At 43.7% G+C, this 27,860-nt stretch overlaps 1 protein-coding gene across 1 annotated transcript in view; it reads right to left on the reverse strand.

The window, feature by feature from the left end:
- Positions 1-844: 844 nt before the first annotated feature.
- The window catches only part of cntn3b (contactin 3b), a gene marked incomplete at both ends in the record, with an annotated part of 39,784 nt that continues 12,768 nt past the window's right edge, over positions 845-27,860 (reverse strand). Inside the window, 19 exons of the mRNA XM_079218572.1 lie at positions 845-936; positions 1,471-1,636; positions 1,728-1,840; positions 2,669-2,855; positions 4,127-4,236; positions 4,745-4,979; positions 5,348-5,418; positions 6,854-7,003; positions 7,149-7,307; positions 8,136-8,253; positions 11,276-11,451; positions 13,884-14,011; positions 15,696-15,846; positions 16,471-16,600; positions 17,812-17,948; positions 18,374-18,558; positions 18,907-19,009; positions 20,830-21,033; positions 24,092-24,190. Of these exons, the coding sequence (XP_079074698.1) occupies positions 845-936; positions 1,471-1,636; positions 1,728-1,840; positions 2,669-2,855; positions 4,127-4,236; positions 4,745-4,979; positions 5,348-5,418; positions 6,854-7,003; positions 7,149-7,307; positions 8,136-8,253; positions 11,276-11,451; positions 13,884-14,011; positions 15,696-15,846; positions 16,471-16,600; positions 17,812-17,948; positions 18,374-18,558; positions 18,907-19,009; positions 20,830-21,033; positions 24,092-24,190 (2,714 nt within the window). The remainder of the gene's footprint in view (positions 937-1,470; positions 1,637-1,727; positions 1,841-2,668; positions 2,856-4,126; positions 4,237-4,744; positions 4,980-5,347; positions 5,419-6,853; positions 7,004-7,148; positions 7,308-8,135; positions 8,254-11,275; positions 11,452-13,883; positions 14,012-15,695; positions 15,847-16,470; positions 16,601-17,811; positions 17,949-18,373; positions 18,559-18,906; positions 19,010-20,829; positions 21,034-24,091; positions 24,191-27,860) is intronic.

The following is a 27,860-nucleotide window of genomic DNA, read 5'->3' on the forward strand; positions in this document are numbered from 1 at the left end:
GGAACAGCACACACGGGATCTGACACCACACGTCTCTATCTTCTGCAATCCCCGGCTTTTTAAGCCAGACTGAGAACACGAAGCGTGATAGGCATTTATTATTTAGAGGAGCAAGAGATGGCAGAATGCCAAGATCTATCAGATTATTGTAGAGAGGGCCTTAAACTCAGGAGACTTTGGCTTTCCAACAGACCTAATGTTATTTCAGTTTGCACAGAAAAGTGGGATGAGGCACAGTTGATCAATTTGCTATGCATCTTTTGTATATCTGTCAAAGTCTTTTTTTAAGCCTACAATTGGTGTTTCTTTTGGCAAAAGCTGCGAAAAATGTGATAAGGACTTTAGTTGATGTTCTGTCAATGGAACTGGTTTAGTTTATATTTCATTTTTGAGATGATAAAATATGGATAAAGTCAATGAATGTAGGTAATCTGGAGAAGATAAATTATTGTGAGGAACCATAAAGCAAGCAGCCTATCACCTACTTTGGTATGGACTGTATGTGTAAAATGTTTTTTTTAAGGCATTAGTATCTCCAAAAGATACTAAGAAGATTAAGTCAAGGAGACAGCATAACTTCTAAAATAAAAAAAAATGTTAACCTAGAGCATGGTGGCACTTATGACGCTGAAAGAAATACTAAAAGGTATCATGCACGCGAAAAATAAAATCAGATGTTCCTTTGAAAAAAAAAAGTGGCGTGGTCCCTTTAAAGAGTTCGGCGGAGTCCGGTCCTTTCCAGTCTCTCCCAGTCCTGGCCACTGAAAGCCCGGGCCTCGTGCCAGTCCAGTGGACGGGCTGACTGAAGGGGGAGGGAGGGCGCTCTGTAGGCTCCGATTAGACATCACCAGGCGGAGCAGAGCAGGGCACCGATGAGGACCGCAGAGAGGTACAATGGGCTGAGGCGGATCGCTCCCGAGCCCCGCGCTCCCATGCCTGCAAACCAAAAAGCAGCAGAGCAGCCAGTGAAGAACCAGAAATACCCCTCAGATCGAAAGAACAAAAAAAACTGCGCTCTGCAGCGCTATCCCCCTACATTTCTGACAAGTCATCATAAATCAAAAGCCAACTGTGATTTTTTTATTTTTTTATTCTCTCCCATATCTACATTATTACTGGCTTCCGACAGGAGAGGCTGTTTAAGTTTCCTGGGAAGATAAAGTTCGTATCATATCAAAGGGGAGAGCGGCAAACTGGGCCGCCTCACATATTTTGCAAAGCAGTGGGATGGGAACTGCTTTATATGCTGCGGCGCTGTGCAGCCAGTCAACAAGGAATAATAACCCAATGGCAGAGATGGATGACACCGCACACGCATTTCTAAAAAGGTCGCTTTTCTTGCACTCTAAATAAGTCTATTACACACGGATGGAAGGGGAAGCGATGAAGCCAAATTAAATGTCCCATCCGAATCATTGAACCCTCCGTTTGATCAGTGGTCAGAAGGAGAACGACGTGAAGGTAACTCACTTAATTTATGGATGTGGATGGGTTCGCTGCCCACACCTTCGCCTCCCTCACTCACGGCCTTGATCTGAATGAGATAGTTGTCATTGGCAGAGAGGCTGAGCTCCACGGTGGTTTTGATTGTCGAGATGGCGTTGACGTCGTTGTAGCGGTTTCTTTTCAGCAGCACCTGAGGGTCAGGAGGGCGACGCGGAGAATTAGTTCAGGCTAACCCTGAATTCTGAAGACAAATCGGAGCTTTGCAGTGAATCGCGACCTACCAAATATCCAGTGACCCTCGATTCCGTCTCCATAGCTACTACCGCATCCCAGTGCATCGTGAGTGTGGAGCCAATCATGGTCCATTGTATGTTGAGCGGAGCACGATCTGGAGCTGGAAAGGGATATGGTTATACTACAGGATATGCTGCATAACTATTTCCCGTAGGGGGGGGTTCTTCTCAATCAATGCATGCATAGGATCATTTACTTATTCCTGCTACATGAAGCACAGTGGGCTCCACTTGGAAAAATTTAGATATTAAAAAACCCTCAATTATAAATTGAGGCTGCAGCAGAGCACCTCCACTAATTAAGCCAGAGTGAATTCTACGGAGGCCTTGAGAGCCCAACACACTGCAATGTAGATGCAAATACACAAAAGCAAAGCAAACTGATGACATGGCATTCAAAAACTAGTAAGAAAACAGAAGAAAGAAAGAAAAAAAACGCAGCGTGTTTCATTATGTGTTTCTGTATTTCTCATTTGCTTACTTCTTTCTCAATGCTGCACATGTTTTATTCAACTTGGTGAAGATGTCTTCATTTGCTTGTGTTTGGACTATTTGCATGGATTTTTTTGGGCTCACTATTTTCCATCCTATTTGCTTTACTATCCTGTTGTCACAAAACACAAGCATGCCACGGTTAATTTCTTTCACTCGTGTGGCAGAAGATCTGAGGGCTTGAATCCCCACATGTTTGTGCAGCAGTTTCTGGAGACATTTTGAATAGCTAAATTGCCACTGCAGCACCACTGATTACATCTTTTTTCATCCCAAGGTAAATGGAAAGCTCCCTTGTCACATTCAATTTTACGAGCGCAACCGACAAAGCTGAAGAAACGCTACGGCTGTCACGTTGAGGATAGTGCGATGTCACCCGAGAGGGGCCTCGCACGGTTCATGGACGTTTCATGCCACCGCCCCCCCACCACACTCACGTGGTTTCTTTGTGGTGGCGTTGATGGGCGCCGACTGCGGCCCGGGGCCAGCCGTATTGAATGCGGCCACACAGAGGTAGTAGACTGTGTTGGCTCTCAGCCCAGTGATGTTCACCAGCGTGTAGTTCCCAGATATGCGCACTTTGCCAACAGTGTCGGGCTTGGTGTCGTCTTCCCAGTAGACAACCTAAAAAAAATGGAATGAATAAAAGTCACAATCTTGGGCACAAACGGACAGATTCTAGTGGTGCATTTCACCGCATTATTGAAATGTATATTTCGTTGTGAAATCGGAAATGCTGTGTGGATTACAGTGAGGGAGTTTTTCACTGGAATCTCAATTACTGATGCACATCCTCTCAGTCAGCGGGGCCAAACAAACAGAGCGTTATTTGGTCACATGATGACTGACCCAGGAAGGAGAATTTATGATAATTGCCGGTTTTCCGTGAAACCAGCCTCAGCTTTTTACTTTTGGGGAGCAGGGTGTATTAAAAGTGAAGAGGTTATGGATAAATGTGACTAAATATTTCAAATTGCTTTGCAGTATCAAACAACCTCCTGCACAGCCATACGTGCTCTGTGGAAGATGCTTTCCTCCAGGTTGTTTGTCTTCAATTAAGGGTGCAGGTGAAGCGATGTTTGATAAAGCAAAATTGACTAATTGGTCGCTTGCTTTGGGTAATTTTCAATATTCATGCGTCTGGTATTAAGTGGCATAAGAGTTAAGTCGATAAATAATCAAATTTAAATGTGAAGTTCGCCCTCAGGCATACACCTGCCATTCCATCGCGTAGAATTGTTGTATTTCAAATCTGTTATCAATGTAAAGTTGTAAGCGGCAGGATTCGGTTTACAGTAATGTAATCTTTTGGGCGGTAATAGCAGTGATTGCATTAAACTGAAGCTGGATTAGCAATCCTAACAACGTCTAATTAAAGCCTGAGCGCCGCGTATGTGCCGTCACACGGCTCCGGATCCATGCTGTGGGCTCCGCATTGAGATTCAGCAGCTAAAATCCACTTCAGGACGTCGTTTGGAGCAATGAGCTCTGTTCTAAAAGGACAATGGGTCCACCGCCATGGCAACTGGAGAGCTCTGAGCTGAGGGCCAGAGGTGACAGATATTGAAGGAGCACCGGAGGGTGGGAGAAAGAAAAAGAAAAAAAACACACACTGCAAAGCCCTCTTTGCATCCTTGAAAGGACGAGGGGTTTTATTTTCCTCGTGTGGGTTGGCTGTTGGTGCACCAGCGGTTTTGAGGTAATTTCATGATACCATAACACTCAAAAACAAGAAGATATTGCAGCATATTTCAAGTGAGAAAACTAATTTTCAGAACAATGAAAGGATGGTGATGATTGGATAAACAGGCCACACGGGAGAGCTCAATTATCATGTAATTTGAGGGAGAACAAAAAAGAGGAAAAGAATGATTTTGCAGTGATTCATATCGTACCTCATATCCAAGCACTCTTTCCGAGATGGCAGGGAGAGCTTCCCAGACCACCTCAATTTGCACTGCAGACACACTTCTAGTCCAAACCCTCTTAGGAGCCAGGCTGGGGACTGCAGAAAATAGAGCGCTGGTGAGGATCCCACCGACTCATCCAACACAATTACAAACACACAAACACACACACACACACACACACACACACACACACACACACACACACACACACACACACACACACTAGTAGCAATAAGAAAGGCACTGAATAGACCTGTAGTTTCACTGAAAAGCTATTTCCCCCACTCTCTTTTAATGGGATCTGTGACTGACATAAGGAAAGACTATCTGCCCAGCAAATTCAATTAAGAGAATACCTCCCTGACAGCGCGGTGTGGTAAGTGTCTGCTAGGATTTCCTGTAATCTACCAGCACGATAACTAATATCAAGTTGACATTCCCAGCTTGAGTGGGGAGGGAAATAACAGCACAGGGGTAAAAGGAAGAGGCGGGCGGGGGAGCTCATTTCATCATTGCTATTCAAGGTCACAGTTGTGAGGAGAGAGAGATTAGAGCTGATTTAAGCATCACTCTCCGCTGCCGGGCTGTGAAGTCCGCGCTTACCCTCCTCCGCCGAGTCCACGGTGGCGATGGAGCTGAAGGGCCCCTCCCCACGGTTGTTGTACGCCCCCACTTTCACGTCGAACGGCGAGAAGGGCGGGATGGTGTCGTTGCGGAAGACGTAGGGCGCCACGCCGGGAGTGGAGATGACCGCTCGCGTCCACGTGACCGTGCCCACGGGCCGGAAGGCGATGATGTAGCCGAAGCCCTCGCCGTTCTGCAGTTCCTCGGGAACAGGCTGGGAGCGAAACACAGAACTATAGTGATATTAAAACGCATACAGACGAAGAAACGGACAGGCCCGTCTCTGCGCTGCACAAGGGCTTCTGCGGTTAGACGCAGACCCCTTTTCTTGAACCGTTTCACCCTCGAACACCACCTTCTGCCTCGGTGTTTGCTGCGTGGCTACACGATTGTGGCCAAAGAGCGAAACCTCGAGAGCGAGGGCGCTCCGTCCTTGCTTTTGGACGGGAGAGAGATGGCACTTGGGGCCTGAGGTGCCTCGCTCTAATGTGGGCCATAAAATTGCTCCGTTCAATTCTGCGCAATTAAGCAGAAGCGTCACTCGGCAATGCATAGAACAGTAAAATGTGAAAGATGACTTACCTCCCATGTTATCACTAATTCAGACTTTGTACCGCCTCCACCTCCGACATCAGTGGGAGCTGTATCAGGAACTGAGAAGTAAAGCCCAGAGGGGAGCAATTAGAACACTCAACGACAAGCCCAAACTAGACTTGTAGCCTTATGACAAGGCTGGCGCTGCAGATGCTGTCTTCCATATTGCAGCCCGCAAATCCCTCACTGTGCAAACACAAACATTTCAGAGAATACCGAATTACGGATATTTCCCAAATGTCACCGTGCATAAACACCCAAGCCAAGATCTGTCGCTTTGCGAAATGACACTCGGCACCGACCCACTTCATTCCTGTTCCCACTCATAACTGTTTGTGCGCCGCAGTGTGATGGCAAAGCTGACAGTGTAGGTGGAGGAGCACTTGTGCACGTCCTTTTAGAACCCTATAGTAAATGGAGCATCGCATTTAACGTGTCGTATCAGCAACTAGTTATGCAGCACTTATATCTGATGCTCATGCATGGTTGTGTTCAGGTTGAATGTTGGCAAAGGAGATCCCAGTACTTCCTCGGAATTCCGCTCCTATTTCCCGGGAGAAATACCTGAACATTATTGAGAGCCCTTCCTGCAAGGGCACATAAGGGCTTCCAAATAAAAGGATTAGTGGGAAGGGGGTGTATTATTTTGAGAAAAAGTTGATGGCACAAATATATGAGAAAAAAAAAGATTCTTCTCTGAGATAACACTCACAGATTTTCGATAAAAAAACGTTTTTTTTGTCACGGAACCAATTTGCATTTTTTTTTTATCAACCTCATCACACCTCAGATGCCACCGGTAAACACTGCCATCATATAATCCGACGAGCGCAAAGTATGAATATATTAGTATGTATTTACGTTCATGAAAGAAAACTAAGAACACTGCTAATGAAATTCAGTTGTTTTCTAACAAATTCATAATATTAATCTCACAGAGTTTCTCACGATATGACATGGTGGTAGAAAAGCTCAATGTAAGTGCTGTTCATTGTCCATTTACCCCGACAAATGTGACACCAAGTAAGTGGAATGTATTACAGCTTGACGTGTCAATTATGCAGTCTTACCGATAATGTTCTTCACATGCCACTGAATATAATCCGGGGTTTTGGAAACATCTTAAACTTCATTTATTACTGAAATCTACTGGCAGTGCAAGGATTGGTCAGTATTTAACTTAATTGACACCAGACAAGTAAATCATTACATGCAAGCTCCGTCACAGCTGTTAGAACACTTTGAGCAGACAATTGGACACTTGACAGGGTTTTTCCCGCCTCAAAGATGGTGTAAAAGCATTCTTGCTCTGCTTCCATGAAAACGTAACAATCAGAAACACAAAACCTGAAAATTTGAACTGTTCATACATTACTTACAGCTGTACTGTGGTTGAAATATTTAATTAATGAGTACCAGTTTCCTGATATTTAATTACTTTAAAATCGCTGCAAATCTGTGTTTTTGTGCACTGAAGTGTTTAGTTTCACGTACTGGCATCCTCTGTCCTGGTCTTGGCTGAGGCCGGACTGGGCTCTCCGAGGCCTACGATGTTGCGGGCCACGACCCTGAACTCGTACTCCACCCAGGCGTTCAGACCCACCACTGTCGCTGTCAGCGTGTTCCCGTTGACCACCTCCGGCACTGCGAAGTGGAAACGCATTGTTTGGAAAATCAGGTTTTCGCGCAACTGGACTCAAATTGAACGATGAATAAATAAAACCCCACAGAGGAACCCAGATGAATACTACTGCAAAAGAGACGGGGACGGGGGGGGATAGGGAGGTACCTGAGTCAACAGCCTGCCAGCCCACGGTAAAAGGCGTGCGGGCCTGGATGATGTAGCCGGTGATGGGGCTGCCGTTGTCCCTTCCGGGAGTCCAGGAAAGCTGGGCAGTGCTGTCTGTGATCTCCTCCACTGCTACTTTGTCCGGAGGCCCTGGCGGACCTGAGTCAATCAGACAATGAGGTTTCAAGAAGCCTTCCCGTTATCAAACTCATTAAGACTTCTGCCCCTCGTTACATATCAAGGCCACCGCGTTCCCTTCAATTTATTGGCTACATCCGTGGCGGGTGTGCATGCGGGGGACTCTTTAGTCACAGTGGGTTTCGTGTGCAGGGCTACGAAGTGATTACCCAACGGGATGGGATCATTTATGAGAAGAGGAAAGAGGGGCTAGATGGGAGCAGACACTAGGAAGACGGATGAAAGAAGAGTCAATACGCCGGCAGAGAGAGAGGAGCGAGCGTCCGTGACTGCTCGGCGCTCCGGCGTTACCATGTTGCTGTTGTTTGCTCAACTGCTCAATTATTTAAATGCTTTCCATGATATTTTGCCCATGTGTAAATGAGCCAATTATAGTCATTTTCTGTGATAAACATTGCCTTCTCGAAGCACCTGGGACTGCTATTACCGTTTGTTAAGGGCATGAATACCAATGTAAATCACCGGAGATAAGCCGGCGCAGTGAGCCAGATACGCCGAGCACACATCAACAAAACTGGTCACACATGCCAGAATAAGTGTGTGTGCTCTTTTTTTCTTCTCCAAATATATTTCAGCAAGACATATATAATGTAAACAGAAGCTGCCGCAGCGTATATATTTACAGGTAGCTTCAAGGATTTTAATTTTTTTAACATCCCTCTCTGTCAATCATCCTTCTCTTTGAATACTTGTGCAGATGCTTCAACGCCACATTATTTCACAGTATTGCTACCAGGGTGTGTTTATGCACTGGCATAGGAAAACAAGCTTTTTGCTTGGCTCTCTTACCTTTGACAACCAGGATGGCAGAGGTGGACAGGCTCTCCACATCCGTGTCAATAACGCAGACGTATTTCCCCCCGTGGTTCAGCTGGATGTTACGAATCATCAGATCCCCTGATATACTCTGGAAGAGGGGAATATGATCGTTGGAAAACTCGAGGCTAAGTGAGAGATGCAGCGTTATTTCATCACTCAGCTTTTGGCTCCAGGATGTTTGAAACATTTATAATGCCTTGCACAATCACATTGTCTCCAGGCCACATATTTTTGCATCTCTTCAAACACCAACAACAGACATGGCAGATGTAGTCTGCACAAATAATGCTTTTGGCTGTCCTTCAGGCGCTACCCAACCAACCAGCACCATGCCAACCTCCCCCACCCACTAGAAACAGCTACCAGCTACACACAGGACACATAAAACAAACATAGTCGAGTTAATTGGCAAGGCAATCCTAATTATTCTGTAATTACATAAGCTCAAGCAAGATATGAGTATAACTCCCAGTGTAAAGAGCAAATATTATTTTACATAAGCTGGATGCATGTGGTGGCCGTAAGGGAACACGGCAAAACACAACTATTGTCATCATTCTCATCTGTGTTTGACATTTGTATTATTAGTGGCTGCATGAAAGGCTTCTTTTTTTTAAGGCTGCTGTTTTCTATACTTTTCTTATCGTCAATAAATCTCATTAAAAGATCAAAATCCGGCAAATATCTTTGTCCGTCTCTCAATTCAGAAAATGTTCCCGACACTGTCTGTGCTGCTCAGACCTAAGATCATGTGTTCCTACTGAAGATGTAAATACATATTATTTGAAAACAGAAAACAAACAGTGTTTAGTTTCCTTTAAAAAAAGAAAGAAGTCTGAATACTGTCTAACAGTTAGGCACTGTAGTTTTTAGCAAACAATACTCAAACAGGAATAAATGGTGAAATTGTTGGAGACTATTTTCAGCTGAGGATTAATACATGTTTGGTTCTCTTCTGTCTAGTCTCGTATCGACAGCAGCAGGACTGTTTGTGTGGGATCGACTCAAAATCAACTACGGTGCCCATGTTCATTTTGAAGAATTATCATGGCACACACTGTGACTATTTTAATAGCTTTGAGACAGCACAGTGGAACAAGCAATACAATACGGAACAATACTTTTGCACAGGGGTCATAACACAAAGGTTAGCAGTTGTGAGAGGGACGTCAATCTAAAGTGGTGATCCTGGACCGCACTGGGAGAGACGTCCACTTACGGCAAATGTTGTCACCTTGCAGAAAATTCACACAGTGCCTGAAAAACCAAGTGTTCAATTCTCACAATATATCCGGTTCTGCGACTCGCTACAGACCAGCTAATCCGATTGCAACATTAAATGAAACAATACACATTGCAAGTGGCCATGGACACATTGGCACATATGCGATGTCACTTTTGAGTAACATTTTAACTATGCATCGCCAGTAGTACAGCTTGCATTTGACTGCACTTTCAAAGAATGAGACATTTTAGTAATTTAACACACTGGATTGTCAAAATGAGATACTAGACCCATCTTGCATAGTGTGACATGCACTGAACCTGTAATATCCCGGTTATCGTGAAAAACGTGTTCGGCACAATCAATTCATTGTCGCTTGTGATCTTCTGGTGGTATTCATTGACAACAATAACAACACAACTATAGAATATCACAAGCCTTATCTTATAAAATGGCGTAATGCATGTCAATGCGAAAAAAGGTAATTTACAATGTTGCAATAACACATTGTATCCAGCGTTATTCTGTTCTCGCTGGAATCCACCTTCTGAAAGTCAGCTCTTGAACAGTCTGTAACAAAGCATGTCGGCTTGTGAAAGGAAGTGTGTTGCTTTTAGAAACGAGTCACCTGGGGGCGAGCCAGGTAAGACTTGCTGCAGTCGTAGCGGATTTCATCACCCCCCAGTGGTAAGTGATCACAGCTCCCTTTCCGCAGCAACGGCACCGCCCGCGGATCTCCGACTCTCTGAGGCACCTGACAGAGCAGGGCCGAGCGGAATGGCACTTCTGTGCGCCCACGGGCAAAAGAGACAACCCCGCCCCTCTATTTTCTCTTTTACCTCTTCCTTTCATCTGCCCTCCCTTCGTGTGACAGTTCTCCATGCACTTTTCTGCCATGTCTGATTCTCCCTCTCTCATGTCAGCCGCCACCTGGCCAACCTGGGAGCCTGTGCCCGAGAGAGCAAGGCGTCCTTCCTTGGCATGGAGGCCGTGATGAGGCAGATTTGCTTTAATTATGTTAATTAATTCATCAGAAGCTGTTGAGCAGGGGGCTGGTAATCTCTCTGGACAGGGGAAACAGATTCTGTGAAAACTATATCTCATTATATTCCTTTGCACAGTTCAATGTCATTAGTAATTGCCATTTGCATTCATGAAGATATGAATTTGGCGTGTCCGCGCCGCTGTGAGGGCATTCCGATATCATGTCAACCTTTACCACGTGAATGGCAGCGATCAGGCCACGGGCTGGCACTATAAAAAGCAAAGAAAGGCGTACGTAAAGCAATTTCATCCTGACAAGCTCTGAACAATTGACTTTGCCCTTCATCAAAAGGAACAAATACTCGACAGAGAGTCCTCACTCATCATTATATGAGAGAATAAGAATTTCATACGGACATTCACTGGTGCCATGCCAGCTAGCTCATTACTTAATTATTTCAGGGCTCAAGATTCACAAATAGGTATGCAAAATTCAATTATGGCAGAGCTAGACGATAAGAACATGTTCTCCCTTCAGGTAAGAGAGCCAGAAGTTGAAGGGATGAAAAAGTATAAAGACCGTATTAATAAAGACCCTCTTTATGACTGAAATGGCATTTCACTAATATATCTTTAGAAGTGTAACACAGGGCAGCTCACACAGCCAATTCAAAAGGTAAGAACCCCCATTACAGACCTGACAGTGCCATTCATTGAGGCTCTGTTTTGGACCACTGTGGAACTCTCAAATGGTCTTGGTGTACATTTCTCTGCTTGGGAATTATTGGTGTCAAAGAAGACCTCAGCAGGGCAGCGGAGCACACCCTTACACATCACACAGTGTGTACCAATTAATCCGAGAATAGCCGGAATGTAGCTGAGTGCGATGCTCGAGACTCACCCCGCCCACTCTTTCGAAGTGATCGCCGTCTCGCTGGAAGTCGATGAGCTGGCCGTTGAATGCCCACGAGAAAGAAACATCCAGAGCTGGATCGCAGGCAATCTGGCAGGGTAACACGATGCTCTCGCCAACAATAATCTCCATGTTAGTGGGCCTCATGGTGATCCTGGTGGGCTCTGGCCAGACAACAGACGGCGGCGCACGCATGTTAATTTTGCTGCCACGGGAACCTTTCACTGCCACGAGAACCTTTGACCCCACCATGACCCCGGCAACTGCCATCTCAGTTCAGTTCAACGGCTGAATCGAGGCATTAAATTAAATGTGTGTTTTCCCTGATTTTAATAAGCACTTAAATTCCAAGCCTGTCCATTAGCAACATTTAATGACGCACTTTATGTTCCGGTATCAATTTGGGAGAAAATGTTTGAAACAGGATTACAGAGATGGGAGCACATTCCCACTGGTGGCTGTGGTGGATTGGAGTTTGTTGAGGAAAGGTCACAGTAATTAAATGCTGTGACATTAAATGGTTCAGCTGTCAGTGTGTGAAAAGAATGGAAGCTAATGAGAAAAATAGGTCAGGTGGCTACGCACACACAACAGATACAACTGGAGGGCTACATGTACGTGTTATGTCACTGCCTTCATAAATAATGACCTTTGACTAAATCAAGGATAATGTTTTTGTTGCTTATTTAACTGCTGTTTTTGCATAAAGTAGACCAGTCATATTAATATGACAATAACTTTGGTTGTTAACGTGCAATACGACATTCAATATAAATAAAAGGTATTCTCAAGCTATAAATTGACAAGAAATAGTAGACCTTTAAAGGAAATTGTCCATGAGCTAAATCCATCCCTTGATAGGAAATGTTGAATCATAGCATTACGACCATAACTGGGTTCAGCACGATTTTAAAAGCTTTGGATTCCTAAAGAGCAATACCTGGCATCTAAAGAGTCCAGAAAGAAAAGTGTATATTTTATATAAAAAAAAAATCCTCATGATACTGTACTGGGCTTCATTACGAAAGCAATGCTCCTCTTTTATTTCCATGGCATCTACATGTTGGACATCTTAGTCTTTGTTTGCGTTATTAGAACACTGAAATGGTACGATATCATTTAGGCAGCTATCAAATACATACTAAAAGGAAGCGTTTTGGAGCGTATTTTATTTATATTCATGCCAAGAGTAAGATGAGAAGCTTGATGTCACCGTCTGCAGGCAAAGTTTAAAAGACAACAGCCGGCTAATTTAGCTTAGCTTAGCCCAGAGATTGGAAACAGGGGAAACAGCTAGCTCCAACAATAGGCAAATAACAAATCTGCGATTTTGATGGGATCAAGTGACGGACTATTTCGTGATTGGGACACATTTCCTGGCAATTAGCAGATACTCCAGGAAGTTACTGAACAGTTGGTCTGACACATACACACTTATTAAACAGCTATTCGTCGTGTTTACACCTCATTTTCCTACAATGTTTTAATGTGCGTGGCTCATGGTAAATGGACTGCACTTGCACTCTTCTAGTCTTCCGACCACTCACAGCTCGTTAACATTACTTGTCTATCTATTATACTCATCTTATCCTTATACTTATCTAACCATTCATACCCATTCACACACCACAGGCACAGCCTGCGGGGGCAAATCCGGGTCTTGCCCAAGAACACAACGACATGGACTAGCGGAGCCGGGGATCTAACCACCGAGCCGTTGATTGAAGTTTGACCCTGCTCTACCACTAAGCCACAGTTGCCCTCATGGGTCTTGGTAGGGGTATTTGTTTATGTTGGACAGAGCCAAGCTAGCTGTTTCCCCATTTTAGTCTTTGTGCTCATCAAAGTTAGCCCGTAGCTTCATATTTAGCGTACAGATATATCCATCCTCTCGTCTGACTCTCAGCACTTAAAGCACTTAAGCACATTTTGCAAGATATCAAACTTTCCTTTTAACCATCTAAACTGGGGTGTAAATAGGTGTTTCCAGTTATTCTGGCTGATTATACCTCTGCTCAGGTTGAAGACGGCGTAGCTTTGGGCAGAATTCATTAGGTCACAAATCTTCGTCTACCAATAAAATGATAAAGGTGTCATTTCTTCCACCTTAGCAGGTGCAAGAAAAGCTAACAAGAGACTCAGGAAGATGTCAATCAATTGCATCTGTATATGCCCACACAGTACTGGGCAGAGGTCTAATCAGCCAGATTAACTGAACACCTTTTGGAGGTGTTCAGAGGCTCATTTCATGAGTCACCTCGAAACAATGAGAAGTCAGCCAGAGAAGATTTCAGCCAACTCTCTCATCTGGTAATCAGGCTAGCTACAGATAGTAAAATAAACTAACTATAGCTGTTATTTCAGCTGTAAAGCTCAATGGTTTCCATGAAGAAACAAGAAGCTGCCTTTGTCTTCTTCCGTTGAAAATCTAGAACCTATTTTTTTTAAGTCACCAGGACCCTTGAGAGGCAAATCTGCCACTGTCGATTGAAAAGCATAACATAAGCAAAGCATAATAACGTCAACAAAGTAGGGTGGGTTGTGGAGCATTATGTAAGTAAAAGGTGAGCTGTTGATGGACGAGAGCAGGACTCACCGGTGATGAGCAGCCTCCCAGTCGTGCTCGCTGTCCCAAACTGATTCTTAGCGATGCACGTGTAGCTGGCTGCATCCCGTCTGGTTACATTGGCGATCTTTAATGTCCCATTGGGAAGCAGCGTAATCCTGTGTGGAAACAGAATTGCATTTTACTGAGGTGGACAGTGTACAATTAGACTGAAGTAATGAGCATTATACTGCTGCTGTCTTTAATCATTATTATTGCAGATATTCAAAATGTTTTATTTTATTTTACTATTTTAGTCTTCATCTAGTAAGTCTACTGGGAGTTTCTTACTGAGGCACTTTGACCCTCATGGTGCTTTAAAGCTCTTCACCAAATCCCAGGAAAATACAATTCTTTGAGGCTGGAAAGCAGCAGGAAGGGTGACCCATCACCCTGGCTCAGTGGTAGGCTAAACTCTGGGACACATTACTAAATGAGGAAAATATTTTACAAACAGCAACACTGAATAACTCAATGAATAAATAAAATGTGCTTCACGGATTTTATGTTGCTGAGGTCACCGAGGACGGCATCACGCTGGGAACCCAAGTCTCTGTATGATATGACGTGATGGAATACAGTATTACCCCACAAAATAGTGCACTGTTTATAATAACTGGCAAAAAGGATTCAAGACAATTGAAGACACAAATAAAGGAATTAAAGCTAAAATGATCTGCATGTCTCGACGCCACGAGGAAAATATGTATTGGAAATAGTCATAATCTGAGTGAGAGTACCATTCATTTATTGCTATTCAGTGACATTTTGTGTACACAATTTTCAAAACACTGTTCCAACTTACAGCATGGCTGTATTCAAGAGAAAACACCTTTCCCACCCAGTGTCTGCGTACATCTAATGTTTGAGAGACTACGTGGGCTTCACATGCTGTGTGCTCAATGTCACTCAGCTTGGGAATTTTACCAATTTTTTGCAGCTTTAGATGCAGCTCCCCGTCTGGAGCCAACCAAGGAGCCTCAGTGCTGGTTTGACAAGATTCTTTGCTCGTATTGTTCGCTTTCAAAACCTCCTTCTGAATAGGAAGCAATGGCCGTGATTCAGACAGCAGTTAACCATTTCTTCAATGTGCTGTTTTCCAGTTGCTCTTATTCATACGATCCGGCCCGTGCACTTGCTGCGAATTCTCGATGTGCGTGTGTCGACTTGCAGCAGGGGGAGTTTAGTCACCGGTTTTCTTCTCCCCCTGCGATGATGACAAGTCTGCGGATGGATTGCTCAAATGTGTCATTTCTCGCTTGTGATTTCCCTTTTGGATTTCTCCACCTTTTAATTGGTCCTTTAGCATTGTGTGAGGTCTTTGCAGTAGCTCAAATTAGCCTCTCGGCGAAACAGAGGAGAAAACAAACTACCTCTTTGTGCAGCTTAAAGTGGCGCTTTAAGTTTGCTCATTGTCTGCATAATGTCTGTGTGTGTTTCTCGTCTTGTTAGATGGCTCTTTTCTCAAATCTGCAACAAGGCATTTTTTGTCTTTGCGGCACAGATGATTGCGTGAATCAAACTCTGTTTGCACAAGCAACAGCTTCCTGTTTTACTTCTCCGATATAAAAGTCATCCTATTCTGGCAACTTCATCGCTCACACCGAGCTATGTGCACATGCATGTAGTATAATAGCCATGTGCAATTTTCCTGCTGGGTGGGTTTTCTTGCTCTCAATCTTCTCATTAGCCTTCCCTTCTATGCATCCGCACAAATCCCAAACACACTATTCAAACAAATCGGGCTTGCAGTTGAATGCGAATAAAAGCTGCTAGGAATATGCACTTGGACTTTTATCCTACCTTTCGGTTCTCTGCAGGATCTCGTTCCCTTTCTTCCACAGGGTAATTGCTGGGGGGGAGGCCTGGGGCTTGCATTCAAGAGTGACTTCGCTGCCTGAGCGAGCTTTTAGCAGGGTCCTTAATGGACTTCTGGAGAAACTGGGGGGTGATGCTGAGCACCGGGAGGAGTAGAGAAAGACATGAGATCAAAACAAAAGTATAGGCAAACTGTATCTTTGCAGATCATCCGCGCCGTATCGAGATCAACTCTCCTCAGCTTTCAGTGAGGTCAGCTCAGCATGAACTCAGCAGAAATGCCTATTGAGCTCAAGGCGATACGGACCCACCTGCCAGCCCAACCTTTTCAATGCCACACACATAATCCACCCCTCGAAAAGCTTCCACACTGCGCAGTTTTGCGCATTTTGTCAGACGTCGTTCAAAGTGTCATCACATGTATCAAGACAGAATTGAATTTCTCATCGAGCCAGTCAGATGGCAGTCATCAAAGTGTCGCCAATGAATCAATACTCCATCTACATGAGAAAGCATGCACATCGTGTTTGTAGTATCCAAATCAATATGATGAAAGGACCAAAAGTAAAATGAGACACTCCATCAGATTCATTTTTTTTTTTGCTGGCAGAGACCATAGTGACATCAAATGAGTCTGCAGACTGATTGCTGAGTAGAGCTATAGCAGGCTGCTGGGTTATTTATTTATTTTATCTCAGGAGATGATCAAACGCACAGACAGATAAGCAGGATAAAAGCAGAGGGAGGGATGCAATCTTACCTAACACCATTAGTTGGGCACCGGAATAAATAATGCCATGTTTGTTTTCAGCCACACACTGATACACCCCAGAATCTGACAGGTTTACCGCGGCTATGGAGAGGGCCCCGTTTTCGATTTGTACCCGGCCCTGAGGAGGAGAGAGATACAGTTCTGCATATCCATTGCAAGGCCAGCCTATTATGTCCACAAGCGCAGCAGCAATTACTGGTGCACCATGAAGGGAGGAGGACAGCGGGAGAGGGACAGAGAGGGGGAGGGAGAGAGAGGGAGCGAGAAAGAAAGAAAGAAAGAAAGAAAGAAAGAAAGAAAGAAAAAGCTTAAAGAGTGTGGTGTCGCTCTACGTATGTTCAGCTTGGAATATGGGAAGAGACGAGGGCAGCGGTGGAAGCTGCTAACCTGACGTCGTAGATACACAGAAGAGAAGCAGTGTTGACAACAGCACCAGCAGCATATTAAGAAGTCATTCATTTGCCGCGGGTGCTCAGCTGGAAAAACTATGATGACAGCTCGGATGATGATGATTTTTAACCCATTGAGCTAGTCAGACATCCTCAAGGCGGCGGGGAGGGGCTTCTCTCAGCGCTCTCTTAATTATAGACGCATTTGGAAAGCTGGAGCTCAGTGAAATAGAACACATTAGTGTGGTACAAAGTCACCTTATTGCATAAACACTGCCAACCTTCAATGTGAATCTAGTTGTCGCATGTTTCTACTGATGATTACATTCTACATTCACTTGCTTCAGTTGCTGATTTAAAGGGGCACTTCTCCTATTTCACACATCTTGGCTTTGGCATGATGTGTGAAATAGGTCCGAGGGGGGCTTGGGAGTTTGGGAAAACGAATTTTCTTAATTACAAAAAAAAATAAACTGGCAGTTTGGTCGGTGTGTTCAGGCAGAAAGTGAATTTTCACCTCAGTAATATAAAAAGTGATTTAGAAATGAATTAGCGATTGCTTGTTAATATCAAGAGTTAATTCAAAGGCCCTTGGATCAGATGTTCTTATCCGCATGATATATTTAGATACAGATACCAGGTGTGCCTGTCTGCCCCATTATGAAAGCGCGGTACTAAATCGCTGGAGCACCCCTTGAATTTAATGAACGGTAGTTCTACCGAGCAAGTGGAAAATGGATGAGAGGTTGATTCTCGTCATAAAAAGCCAGTTCTGATACAGAACATGCGTTTATCCAGAGCAGGGTACGCTCACGAGCCATCTTTTAAACTGTTTCTCTACATTTTTGATTCAGCGTAAGCAACCGGAACAGAAACATCTGCTTTCATTGCGTTGCCCCACAGAATTATTCCGCTCTATTGTCTCAACATATCTCCATACCTCAGCCGTCACTTGCTCCCCATTCTTCAGCCAGCTGTAGGACGGTTTAGGCTTCCCGTTGGCCTTGCACTCCCAAAAGAGGTTCTCCTCGATGGACAGCGCCGTGTCCGTCATTGTCTGGAGCCAGTGAGGTTTAGCTTGGAATAAATGAGAGGGTTATCTTCAAAAATGTGTTTTAATTATAGAAGCAGTGGATTAGCAACGGGTGTCAGGGGGATCAGAAATCATGAAGCCGTTAAAGCAGCCTTGCATTAAACCATCAAAGTTTAAAGTGGATTATGAGCATAATGAGGAAGGCGGGCTGGTCAACAGATTTTAATATCGACAGGAATTGTGGCGCCTCTAGAATAAGATTCACTTTTTACGTTTTCGAGCTTAGAAAAAAAGCCTGAACTTTCATTTCATTGTACGATTGTTCCCAGCACGTTGTTGATAAATAGGCTTCCTGTCAAAAGAACGAGATTAAAGCAGCTGCTCGCATGTTTCCTGTGCAAATGGGGACACACATTGGCTCCTGCGGCGTCTCCCTGCGTTTCCTGTCAATTCTAAATGGTCCACTCACCATGGAATGAAATACGACCCCGCGCGGCATTTTTGCCTCGACGATTCTCCGCCATACATTCGTACGTCCCCGCGTCTTCCTGCTGGAAATTGGGGATCTCAAGGACGGCGTTTGAATTCTTCATTTTCACTTTGCTAGGGAAAGGGATGCCGCTGGTTCTCCTCCAGCTTATTTCTGGGACGGGGCTGCGGAAAAACAGACATGGGAAAAAGTTCCCGAGTTTGATTAAGCACAGACGAAAAGCAGCTGAAGCTAAATTTATTGTTCCCTGCAAATCAAACTGTGATTGCCCTGATTTCAGAAGCTCTTAAAAAGAACTTTGATTTCTACCCCCCTGTCTTTTCATGTTGCGGCCCTCGCTTTCCTATGGATTGATGAATCTGAGAGTGAGTGATGCTACGCTCGTGTATCCCTAAATCACCTTGAGTAGCACTCATTCATGCACGAATGAGCCTACGGAATATGTCACACACACACACACACACACACACACACACACACACACACACACACACACAGTGAGGCAGACTTACTTTCCCAGAGCGAAGCATTCCAGTTTCACCACCGATTCCTTCGCAGCTGGAACTGAATCAGGGAAGTGAACTTCTATTTTGGGCTCATATTCGCCCATTACTCCTGTAAAAGGGGGACAATGGATGATGCTTTTTACATCAAGGATTAACAGCTCACTTATTGTACACTTCGTGTTGGATCAAATAGAGAGCAGAAACGCAGTGACATGACAAAAAAAAAATGCATGTTGAGTAAAAGTGACCACTGAAGGGCAGGTGAAGAGGTGGCTTATAAAAGATTCAGAGAACACATCAGGGAAAAGACTCCTGTGGCAATGTGACTTCATTCATGACTTTATTTATATTCACATCACTGGAACGAGTCAAATACTTCTTCCCAGCGATAGTAGTGGGCCCTTTACGATTACCAAGCACAAACCCACAGTCTGGCAGCAAGAGCTGATTTGGGGACCTGTGCATGTTTTCAGACTAAAGGTCGCGAAAGACGTAGAAAAGTAAGTGTTCACAGCTCAGCCCCAGCGTGTCAATACTCCACTAAGGTCAGGTGAGAGATGAGGAGGATGGGTCAAACATAAAAATAACTTTCACCCAGGAGACACTGTGACTTTACACTTGTTGCGTAACATTGTTGAGCTTGTTATGTAACGTTTTGTAAGAAAAGGATATTTTTCACGCTAGTTATGTTGTTACGCTAGTATTTCCACACAAACCGCTTTCATTTTTCCAACCGTAAACAAGTAAACCAAAGTGTTTCACAATGTAAACCACGTAGCATTGTGTGTGATACAAGGCTGATATGGTTCAGAAATATTGACATTCAAGTCATGCACATTGTGCGTTTGCAGAAACGCACAATGTTAAACAATGTTTTAGAGCAACTGGATTGCCGATTATCTTGATGATTAGTTATTAGTGATATGCAGCCTTTTCCTGTATGAAAACGTCAACATTCATTTTAACTATAATTCAGCTCACAAAAGCCTTCACAGTTTGGCATTTTGTGCTTCAAATCAATGGTCTGATAATTCTGAATAATGGCTGAATAGAGACGCTGACATCTGAAAGACTGACGGGAAACACTGTAACGCATTCTAATAAGGCACCCTGCAATCAATGGCTTCATCAGCAGTTAACAAATTATCTACTTCGGCTTTATTGATCATAAATCATTGAAAACAACAGCGTATGGGTTGCCCGACTTTACCATTAATGACTGGTGTATTCTGTAATAATCCAGTTTTAATTATTGCCAATGCATTGATGCTGGTAATACTTATGGGGTTCTCATTTTCTAATAAGCCATCAAATCAGCAGTAATGAATATGAATTATTAATAAACCAGAAAATGTCGAGCTATTGGAGGATAAAGACCGACCAACCTGGTCACCAAAAATGTGGAACATAACTGATCTGTGGAAGTGTTTAATAACCAGTATAAAGCAATGAGAGATAAAAAGCCTTTCTGAAAAGTAATTTTCTTAACCTTTTAAACATAATGTAATTCAGTGTATATGTGAAGTATGTCACACCATCTTGTTGAAGAGGATATGAAATACTGCGGCTCAAATTGAGACGTCCAATATTCAGAGCTGGGAAGCCGTCCTGTCAGCATGTTAAGCCAACGTTAACATGAGCTCAGGCAGCTTAAATGCGGAGCTGTCAACCCTATCATTGGATGTCAACAGTCCAATATCCAAACATTGTCAGATGTGACTTCTTATACTGTAGTTTATTTAAATATTACCAAATAATGCAAAGTAAGCTCAATCCAAAATAGCCCAGTTTTAATATTGATGTAATATCAAATTGATGCCTACTGGGCGAAGACTTCTCACAACCACAAATAGCAACACGCTGACATGAAGATGTAACAACTGTGGATTATTTCAGTCTACTCCGTTCCACATAGTTTAACGAATTTACCGTCGCTTCTGAGGACGAGAGGCGTGGGAGAGCTGAGCACCTTCTCCCTCGTCACAGAGTTGTTCACCACACAGGTGTAGTTGCCAACATCTGACGGCTCCACTTTTGAGATGTACAGACTCCCGGTCTCCTGAGAGATGAATCGACGACTGTCTTGTTGGACAAAGTGCGGGTACTCATTGAAGATCCACGCAAATGTCAGGCCTGCAATGGAAAGGAAAACAATTAAACTGTCGTCACCAAAAACTCGCTCAAAACTGATTGCACACGGACTGGATTTATAAAATCGACCTGAACAGCCAAAAGAAGATACCCCACTGTGGCCTAGAAATGTTAGTATATAACCTAATTTTCTTTCCCTTATCTCAGTTTCCTTGGGAAGATATACCAAGGCATGGGAAATGTAATAGCTATCAGTGCAGAAGCAATGGGAGACCCAGGGAAAGGGAGCGAAACAAAATGGATTACAGCGCGTCAGTGGCCCTCCCCTGACACATGGCCTCCATTCCCCGGGTCCCTGAGCGACTTGGTTGGTTCATGGGAGGCACGGGCGAACGGAGGGATGGTTGGATTGATGGATGGATTGACTGATGGATTGACGGCTGGAAGTGGGAACATGTTGCGACGCCCCCCTTCGCAAGCTGCAGGTCTACCATACGAAAAGAGAAACCTGCCATGGTGAATTACTGTGTCATTTCCAGAAGCGCGCGCTGCGCAGATTTGCGAGAGTGAGGAGATGCTCTGTGTAATCTACCAGTTTGGAGTTGAGGGGCTCAGAGTCAAAAGGTGTACGGGTCGACTGTCAATCATATTCAATGCCACCCTCCCCGCCCCCACCCTTTTGCCCCGGGGGAGCGGGCCTCACAGCCTCGGATGGGATCAAGCGTCCGAAGCTGGGAGCAGCGATGCAGATGCAACGCTGCTTCTGATTAGGCCAGCAGGAGCCACAAAGTTCAGACTCAGCATTATCGCCATCTGAACTATGCGAGGCTGTAATGAGCAGTGGGGATTTTAAGTCAAGTGGACAGTGGAAATACAACATAAGGGCTTTAATGCAACAGAAAAGGTGACTTGTGCACTAAAAAAAAGCTCATAACAAATGGCTGCGGCGGAGCACAATAGGGACACAATAACGACTGCGTGTGACAATTTCGTCTTACACTCTTTTATATCTGGATGAGCAAGAATGTGGTAGTAAAAGCCTTTTGCAGAATTCAAAGTTGACCATGTGAACCGAGAGCCGGAGAGGGTGTTTTATTCCGTGGGTGTTGGATAAAGTTCAATGGTGTTCAAGGTTAGGAAGCAAATTGATGCTTTCAGAATTCATGAGAGGAAAAAAAAAGAATAAAAAAAGAGAGAGGTGATGGAAAGGTGTGAGAAAAAGAGGGAGAGAAGGTGAAGGAGCAGTAGGATGAGATAGGAAGAAAGGGACAGCAAGCGCACACTGCTTTACTTTCATTCACTTCTGAAAATGTGGAAAAAATCTGAACACAATAGCGCCACAGTTACAGCAGCCAACCGCGTATAAACCCAGGCCTATGTCAGAGGAAAGCTGTCAAACTGTATTTCACACAGAGTACTCTGACCCATTATCCCATAGACCAGCTGTACAATGCAATGTGCTACAAACTGTTCCCTTGTGAAGGAAATTGGTTGTTCCAATGTGCAAGCTACTGTATCAAGAGGAAGACAAGCTAGGCAGCAGCCATTGTCCATATCCTCAGAGAGGTGGGGCTGAGCTGCGCGAGTCTTTATCTCCTACTTGTGGCCTCTTATTTAAAGACGACGTTCCCAGCTTCTCAGTTGAACAATTAAAAGCATTTGTTTTGAATGTGCGGTGCATCATTATGAGGCTGCCGCTAGCAGCTGGTTAGCCTGGCATAAAGACTGGAAACAGCAAGTCTGGCTCTGGCAACAAAATGCTTCTACCAGCACCTCTAAGACTCACTAATCGACACGTTGCATCTCTTTTGTTTTACCCGTGAAAAAAACAAAGTGGAACAAGTTGTACTTTTAGGGCCCACCAAACCCACACTGTTGAAATACTTTGGTTTTGTACGGGTTTAACAAAAGAGACATGGCGTGTCATTTAGTGAGCTTTAGTGGCGTTTTCCTTTGTAACTTCATGTCACGACCATACTTGTATAGTTGTAACAATGCATAGTGCACTTTAAACGCTGAACAATACTTTATACACTGTGCAATACTGTCATCACATTTGTGTTCCTTATTTTTGTGCAATACTATTACTATATTTAGTGCCTTATTTGTATTTATCTTTTACCTTTTTATTATAATTTCTGTGTGTTAGGAGGACCCAGCAAAATAAGCTTTTTTTTATTGTACAGAGTGACTGTCTGTTATCTGTGCATATGACATAAAAAATATCTTGAATCTTGAATCTAAATAGTCTTTGTGCTAAGCTATGCTAGCCAGCTGATGGCTGTATCTTCATATTTAACAGAGAGACATGAAGAGAGGTATCAGTTTTCTCTTCTAACTCTCAGCAACAAAACAAATAAGCGTATATTTTCCAAAATGTCAAACTTTTCCTTTAAGCCTAATTTGAGAAACACGATAGCAATGTGCACTCATTAGATTGCAGATCTCGACCAAGTGTCTCCCCCTCTCCTCTCCTCCCACACAAAGAAGAGTTGAATCCCTTACGGTCATGATGGCGGAGAGGATAACAAAAACTGTTGTTTTTGTTGCTTTCTCCCACGGATCATAAAACATTTGTATGGAATTAATCTGCAGATGCTGCGGTTCAAAATGAGACCAAACTTTGCTATGGATGTCAGTTTTTGAGCCACAACAAATGCCAAGATAATTTAAAAGGCCTTTTGCCACAGAGGCATCACTTTTTGATCACTTGAGTTGGAGTCAGCAATCAATGAAGGCATGAAACAGAATTGTTTTAAGTAAATTGTGAATCCCTGCCACCACAAGGGAACACACACATACACACACACACACACACACACACACACACACACACACAGCACCGAATGCATAATCTCCCCCACAGGCTTACACCTGGCGGAGTAAATTAAGAAAATAGACAGAATAAGGAAAGGAACTCCGAAGTAGGGATTTGCGTAGCGGTAATATTCAGTATGAAATACATAGGGGGATGATTATTAAAAGCATGTGTATTCCACACATGAATGGGTGTAAAAACAGAAGCCCTGTGAAAGCCTTGTTTTGAGTCACATTTAAATAAGAGGCACAAAAGCGGCAGACCCAGATAGAGCAAGCTCACCTCCAGAGTGTGCAGGCGGTCCACATAGGAGAACCACTCCCTGGCCCTCACGGACGTTGACAGCACTCCTCACCGCTTGAGTTCTGAAGTTATCAAGATCTGAGGAGTCAAACAAGATCGAAAGCAAATTAAACTCCTGCCGGGGAAGACAAAAGTTAAATATTAACGGCACTGAGCTCAATACCAGACAGCCAGAACGTTTTTGTTTTTTTATGTACTCTTTTATGTACTTTTTTATGTACTATATTTTCAAGTTCTGAATGTAGTTTTTTCCAAGACTCCCTGCAGTGATTCTCTGAGGCCTGTTTTTGATGTTACATTTTAAGCACTGGGACTTTAACAGAGCATCCATTGATTGCCCCGCCGGGACACCTTGGGTGCCGATGAAATACCCAACTTGCTGATGCTTACCCTGCGACACAACGCTTTAGCACAGCGAAGAAGATTAGGCTGAGATGGGATAGAGGGAGTGTGGACTGAGCAAACATGGGAGGGGGGGGGGCATGACAAATGACAGTTTGCAGTGCCAGCAGCAATAAGTAACATCATTATTAAATGTGGTGTAATCTCACACTTAAAATCATTAGCTCCCCCATCAATACTCTCAGCACAATCTATCCCCTTTGCAAATGAATGAGCAGTCGCTGGCAGACCCCAAAAGAAAAAGAAAAAACCTGGGATGATAAACCACCTCTGGCTTCATGACTGATGGAGGGAAGCTGCCGCAGTCCGCTCTGTACTCTGTCGGCACCCTCTGGCTAGCAGCCTAGAGTAAGCCATCCAAACACAAACAAAAGAAAGTCAGTGTGACCGATAAGGGAAATTAGGGGAAGGAAGATTATGGAGAGAAGTGGGACAGAGTGTTGGTAAGATTAATGAGTATCTTTCGGATGACCGCAGTAGAATCAAACAGAGCCAAGTCACGGCAGGACACCGAGGAGGCCACAGGAGGAGACGGCTGACTTCAAAAATACAGACAGAGGCAACGTCCTTCTGATCTCATCAGGCTGTCTTAGTAAATACAGAGAACATCTCTTAAAGACATTCACGGTATCCCGTTGATTTAAAAAAAAAAAAAAAAAGAAGCTCCGGCATAATAGCTGTTGATAATTACAATAGCCACGCTTTTATGGGGAATCCGAGACCAACAAATAACTACTTAGCGGACGGGGAGATGAGGACTACTTCACCAAGTTGGTGTAAAATGCCACAGAGGAGTTGCGGAGATGTAGCTGGGCTCGGTGCTGAAGGGGATACACTTCTGTCTTTCCTCGGCCACTGAGCAGAAGAATAATGGGCTTCACTGGAGTGAACTGACCACACACTAACTCTGAGAGCTAGAGGCCAAACTCACTGTAGCTGCAGTGATTCCTTTGTAAGCAAAAAAGAGAAGAAGAAAAACATAGAATGGCTGGCTTGGAGATTACAGAGAAGCAACCACTACAGCTCAAAGATGATTGGTCTGGTCAATGGCGCCGCACGTATCCCAGTTATATACAATGTTCATGAACAAACTACTTTTACCTGCTGCAGGGGCCACACAATGCAGCAGATGTATCTGGTTTATTATAAGTTCCCTTTTATTGTAGCTTAGCTATAGTTTTCATCTCTTACTATGTCACTGTCAGGCAATTAGTGAGAAGTGGAAACGGGACGACATCATTACAACATAACTGAGCTGTGAGATAATAACAAACAGGTTATAAACCGGCTATTTAAAGCAGTATTGTAAACTCAACGCCGACACATGTCTTGTAAAAGCTGATAAGGCGTTTATTATAACCAAAGGGCCTCATAAAGCTGAGGTGAACTCGCAGTCAGGAGTCTTTTTTGCTTCCTTTTTATTTACCAGTAACACGTTTCATAATACACAGTCATTTGATCTATTGTTGATATCATTTTTTTTTACTTATTATTCCAAACTGTACGTGTATCAAAGCTGAACCAGGAAGTTGGTCCGTAAACTGCATGGACGTATTAAGGATGATAGATACTGTGTGGCAATTTAAGCCGCATTTCCACTGCACGGCTCTACTCGACTAAATTTGGATTTTGGAGAAGTTCTGGATAGTGGTACTTTTTCGGTACCACCGTGGTTCCAGTGCCGTAAGGTAGTTATGAGGGGGCCCAGTGCACGCTACTAAGACGGGCCCTCGTTACTTACTTTTGTGTTTGAAAAGCATGACTGCGGATGGGCTCAAATTGTCAGTCTGGATAGGATTTGCGGCTAAACTAGCTTCCGTATATCGTACCATCTTGTCTCGTGATTAAAGAGAGAGTGATTAACATTGGACAACTCCAACATACTTATTTCTTTGGGTGTTTTTTTAGATGCAGTGATGATCGCCAAGTAATGAGAAACTATTAATACCATTGAATAGTTATAGTTAAAGTAGAATAATATATAAAAAAACATTTCAAAATCATTTTTTAGGGTACTTATAGCCAATGACAGAACTTTTAGAACAATGTCAGTTCTTCTTTGAATACAGGGCTATTTATGAGATGGCAATGGTCCACCCAACAGGCACCAGTACACTGACTTTTCCCCTGCAAGGTTCCAAGTGACCTGCGCCGATACTAGAAGTTGTAGTTAAAACACTGCAGCCCATTGATTGGTCAGAGAGAATTTCACATGTTTTTAAATAGTCACGCTACCATCAATGGCAACCACAATATTTTGTATCACTCAAATAAAAAGCCAAACCATGCACTGGAAATGAGGCAAAAATCTTGAAGCTAATTTTGCACCAGTGGCTAATCTAGGTACTACGTGAAAAAAACTCCCCTATGAAATATGAGGATGAGAAGGCAACATCAACCGTTAAAAAGGTCAATATCAACTTTGTTAATTACAATGTTGTGTTTTCTTAAAAGTAAAAAGTTACGTAAAGAATAGATATTTTTACGTGTGAAGTTATCCCAATTTATATTCTGGGTTGAGCGGAACTGAGAAGGTCAGTAAAGAAACAATAATCTTCTTTTCCGCTCGGCCAATGTTGCCACGTTACCAGATCACAGCAAACAACTTCATGAGCACAATGTTATCTCAACCGATGATGATTGCCAAAACTATGAACATAAAACCATGATTGAATACAACTCGGTTTTTCTTCAAAGCAGTGTGGAAAAAGATGAAACACAGTTTGCATGCTGATGATGCCGATTGCAATTATGTGTTTCATTCTATGCATTATTTCAGTAGTTTCTTCTTGTGAGCCGTGGGAGGACATGTGAGCTTAAAGTCGTTGCAGCTTGATTTTGACGGCAAGCAAAGCAGCAAGGAAGGAACGACATTTCTATCTTAGGGCAGTGGCCTCATTACATGGAAAAGCAGAGTATCAGCCATGCTGATCTTCTAGACCCCCCTCGCTGCGCATTAGGCAAGACAATAAATGTCAAGCAGCTCTGCTCTTCACCCGGTCCCCACAAGTAAGATTCATTGCTGGCTGTAGGGATAATGGCAGTCCATCTCCTGAGAGGAAGTGAAATGTTCTCTATCCTTGGGAGATGATCAATAGTCAGCAGGCTTGATCAAGAGCAGAGAGGTGCCTCGACGGTGCCCGTCTGGAAGGTACTGGAGGACCAAACGCTACGAAATCACTTTCCAACCCGAGCCTTTTTGTGTTTTGAGCAGCAGCCTGACAGAGCAGCAGGCAGCCTGTCACTGATCCACTCTCAATCTGCTGAATGTATAATGCATTAAGAAATAGCTGGCGAATACAGAGATGCGAACGCTTCTTAAGGGTAATTTGTGTTCGTCTCTTTT

The sequence above is a fragment of the Taurulus bubalis genome (assembly GCF_910589615.1).
Source record: "Taurulus bubalis genome assembly, chromosome: 5".
NCBI lineage: Eukaryota > Metazoa > Chordata > Actinopteri > Perciformes > Cottidae > Taurulus > Taurulus bubalis.